Source organism: Bos mutus, chromosome 18, assembly GCF_027580195.1.
Source record: "Bos mutus isolate GX-2022 chromosome 18, NWIPB_WYAK_1.1, whole genome shotgun sequence".
In the NCBI taxonomy this organism is placed as follows: domain Eukaryota; kingdom Metazoa; phylum Chordata; class Mammalia; order Artiodactyla; family Bovidae; genus Bos; species Bos mutus.
Window position 1 is genome coordinate 14,195,425 of NC_091634.1, and position 4,108 is coordinate 14,199,532.

Here is a 4,108-nt window from a genome sequence, read left to right on the forward strand (position 1 = left end):
CCGTGGACTGCAGCGTACCAGGCTCCTCCATCCATGGGATTTTCCAGGCAAGAGTACTGGACTAGGCCAGGGGATTTTCCCAACCCAAGGATCAGAACCCACGTCTCTTACATATTCCATGGATACGGAAGCTGGGTGCATCCCGCCAAGAGGCGCGGCCCCGGACTTTCCCAGAACCCGGCCCAGCCCTCCGTGCGCGGCTGGCACACTGCACCCTCCCGGCTCCATCCGCAGGTGACAACCCCGGCAGCTGCGAGCGCCTCGCTGAGAGGGTTGGGGGTGATCGTGTGGCCCTGACTACCCCCGGCCCCCACCAGAGCCCTTCAGTGGCGGCCCAGAGAACCCCTGAATCCAGATAATCCCAACCTGGAGGTCGCGGGGTGGGAGCAGTGGAGGGAGACTGGGCGTCTGCAGGGACCCAGCTCCCCCTTTCCCATAGAATCTCTGGTAAGACTGGGTTGGGGGTGGGACGCTCGCGGCCTTCGGGTGAGCCCGGAAGGACGAAGTGTGTGGACCCACTCGACATGGCAGACCCGCCCTTCGCGTCCAGCGTCTCCTCCGCGGTGAGGCTGGCGCTCCAGTGCGCTTCTGACCCGGGGCACAAAGGGCGGGAGCCTGTCCAGACCCGCATGCCAGAAGTCTAGGAGGCAGGTGAAGTCCGATTTGCTTCCGAACCCCTCCCCGCACGAGCCACCTGCAGCCGCCTGGAGGTGGGGGAAGCTGGGGAGAGACAAGAAGCTGGGGGTGCGCGCGGGGAGCCTGAAATTCACTCACCTGAGGTCCCCAAGGGACCTGATTGCAGACGAACCGATTGCGGGGTCTGTTACACGAGGGCGCCAAGGGATGGCTTGTGTATGTGTGTGTATATGTGCTCAATCGCTCGGTCGTGTCCGACTCTTTGCGACCCCACGGACTATAGCCTGTCAGGCTTTTCTGTCCATGCGATTTCCCTGGCAAGAATACTGGAGTGGGTTGCCGTGTCCTCCTCCGGGGATCTTCCGACCCTAGATTGAAACCGCAATTCCTGCATTGGCAGGCGGCTGGAGGCACCAAGGAAGCCAAGGGAGGGCTTAGAAAGGGAAAGTCGCACAGTTGTGTCGACTCTTTGCGACCCCATGGACTATACAGTCCATGGAATTCTCCAAGCCAGAATACTGGAGTGGGTAGCATTTCCCTCCTCCAGGCGATCTTCCCAACCCAGAGATTGAACCCAGGTCTCCCACATTGCGGGCGGATTCTTTACCAGCTGAGCCTCAGGGGAAGCCCAAGAATACTGCAGTGGGTAGCCTATCCCTTCTCCAGTGGATCTTCCCGACCCAGAAATTGAACCGGGGTTTCCTGCATTGGAGGTAGATTCTTTACTGAATTATCAGGGAAGCCCATAAGGGAGGGTCCCTCCAAACTCTTATCGGCTCACCCTCATCGCACTACCACCTGGCTGCTCCGCAAAGTGCAGCAGGAAGGCGAGTCAAAGCCCCAGCCCCCCCAGATCGCGACCGTCCCTAGGCCTCTAGGCACAGCACCTGCCTAGTTCTGGGAGATCTAGGCTCAGATCCGCGCCCGCTAGAGCATTGCTGTGTGACCTTTAATCAGTGTCTTCACCTCTCTGAACGTGCTACTCTCGTCTATATGAAGGAGACACTGACACAAGACAGGCGCACAGATGAGGGACTAAAGACTTTATTTGCCATCTAAGACCCCTGTCCCCGGTCTCCGCCAGCCCTCCTGGGAAGGCTCAGAAGATCTTCACCAACTCCAGCTGCAGGTCCCCGCCCACCTCCAACATGCGCACGCGCCCTGGCGGGATCCGGTACCGGAAGTGGTGGTATTCAGAGTCTGCTATCACCGCCTGCAGGGGCAAGGGGACGCGGCTTAACGTTCCCCAGGCAACTGCGGGGTCATTCCAGCCTCGTACCCACGCGGCGACCTGGACACTCAGGGAACCCTGTCAGGCCCCAGGGCCCCTTTGGGCAAATGGCTACTGTTCACTGAAACCCCTTGTCCTGAGGATTAAATGAATTTATTGTTGACACCTGAGTGCTTTTAAGGTTTAGCTGTGGATGTAGTGTCCACATTGCCGGGGTTCATTGCCTCCCTCGACGTGCAGATTGGAAGTGAAGACTGCCTGGGTGGTAGAGGATCTGCAGCGACCACACCCTGCACTTTCCCTGTCTCCCAGTCCATCCATTCTCCTGCCCCAGAGCCGCTACCTCGGTTGCCAGTGGACAGAGAATAGGATAGAGGATGTCTACACCTCCCGGCTGGAAACCCACCTTTTGGGCACTTGGCTCTCCCTCTCTGGTCCTTGGCACTGCTACACGCCTGCCCTCTGACAGTAGTGCGCTTGCGCCAGGGGAGGTGCGGGATAGGGGAGGCCCTGCCCAGCCTTGGCCACACCTTTGCTCCCAACCTCTGCCAAGGGCCTTCATGGCCTTGCCAAGGGAAGAGACGTGGGTGTCGGAGCCCGCCCTGTGGAAGAGACACACCTTGAAGCCTTCTTCGGTGGCAATGAGGAGCACGTCGAAGGGCTGCCCTCTCTGGAAGGGAATGCCTGAGCCCCGCTCCTCTGCGCCCCAGGTGCCGCGCTCCAGGGTGTTGAAGACCACCGTGGACTCGTCCAGGCGGGGGTTGAAATGCAGGGCGGCATCACTGCCTGGTTCCTCACCGCACAGCAGGTTCATGTAGAACCTGGCAGGTGGTGGAAGAGAGGGGCATCCGATAGAGAATTAACCCTTTGCCAGAGCATATTTAGAGGGACCTGAGAGCCACAATCAGGGGGAAAGGGGTGGTGAACTGGAGGCCATGGAGCCCAGATTGCAGGGCACCCGAAAACCAACTGGGGACCTGGACACACATCCACCTAGACCAGGGCCTGGGTCCCCCTCATTTCCAGAGTTTGAGAGGACCAAGGAGTCATGGTCCTGAAGACGAGAGTGCTCCCAGTTCCCAGAGGGCTGAGAACAAGGCGAGGGACCCCAGTATTCCCGGGCACCGTAGATTCTCAGAAATTCTGAAGACTCGACCCAGGTAGTCGTAGGATTGATTGCTTAGGCCTTCCATATACCGAGGGCACCTCTGATTCACAGAGGTGCCCTCAGCATATGCCCTGATTCCAAAGTGGCTGTGGTCTCAGACTGGAAGTCATATCATTGCCCTGGAATGCCCAGATTCTTACAATGATGTAGGGACCCCACCTGCACAGTCATGGGACAGATAAGTGAAGACATCAGATTCCAGAAGGGCAGAAATAGCCTGGGGATTCCAAGATCCTGGTGGGCAAAGTTGGCCTGGGGCTTTGTTCTTTGGGCTGTAAAAGTGGGGTTCACTGAGCCTGGAAACCTCCCACCCATTACCGCTGAGGCTCGGGGGTCTCACCTGCCAGCCTTGTCGGGGACTAAACCACGAATTCTCAACACAGTGCCCACTCGGATGCCCTCGGGCAGCGAGGTCTTGTGGGGGACGTTCTGCAGCAGCCAGAGTGGATCAGGGAGGCAGAGGAGAGAGACAAGTGGGTCAGCTGTGTGGAGAACATGACCAGGACGCAGAGCAGCAGAATCAGAGAGAAGAAAGGGCACAGAGACAGGGGAAAGAGAACCGGGGGTGCAGAGGAACACAGAGACTCAGCAGGAAGATACTCAGAGGGACAGAAAGATAGTAAGGGGAACCAACGTGGGGAGGGGTGAGAGCGTGGGGATGGATTGGGTAAACCCAGAAACGGCAGCCCAGAACATTCTGGCACAACGGAACACCCGCTTTCTCCCTGAAACAGGAGCCCTCAGCCAAGCCCCAGCCCCTCCCCTCTGCCAATGCAGCCTTGGGTCCAAACCCCTCAAGCCCCCACACTGCGAGCACTCACAAAGCTCCCGGCCATGGCTGGAACAGCGGGACGGCAGTGGCACTGGGGGCGTGGCTGCTGGGACCTTAAATCAAAGCAGGGTGTGCCTGGTCCTGGTGACTCAGCCTTTCCACACCCACCACCCACACCTGGCACAGACCCTGGGGCCATGCTGGCCCAGCACCCTCTTTCTAGGGCCTCTGATGCCCCTGCCATCCTGAGGATTCCCAGGTGTACGGTTCCTCCCCTTTGAGCTAATAGTGATAGAGACAG

General features: G+C 58.9%; 1 protein-coding gene across 1 annotated transcript; it reads right to left on the bottom strand.

Annotated features, from left to right (window-relative positions):
• Window positions 1-1,677: 1,677 nt before the first annotated feature.
• LOC102276713 (galectin-7) lies at window positions 1,678-3,871 on the bottom strand. The gene is made up of 4 exons (XM_070386832.1): window positions 3,857-3,871; window positions 3,376-3,464; window positions 2,487-2,688; window positions 1,678-1,849 (listed from the first exon to the last, which is right to left on the bottom strand). Exons 1-4 carry the CDS (start codon window positions 3,869-3,871, stop codon window positions 1,736-1,738), a joined length of 420 nt encoding a protein of 139 aa, XP_070242933.1. The 3' UTR covers window positions 1,678-1,735.
• Window positions 3,872-4,108: the final 237 nt, after the last annotated feature.

What these genes read in the sequence shown, in the direction of transcription:
- LOC102276713 (XM_070386832.1), bottom strand. An exon ending in GTCCCCGACAAGGCTGGCAG is followed by an intron (nt 2,689 to 3,375) that starts GTGAGACCCCCG and finishes ACCACCTGCCAG; the next exon opens with GTTCTACATGAACCTGCTGT. An exon ending in CCACCGAAGAAGGCTTCAAG is followed by an intron (nt 1,850 to 2,486) that starts GTGTGTCTCTTC and finishes TTGCCCCTGCAG; the next exon opens with GCGGTGATAGCAGACTCTGA.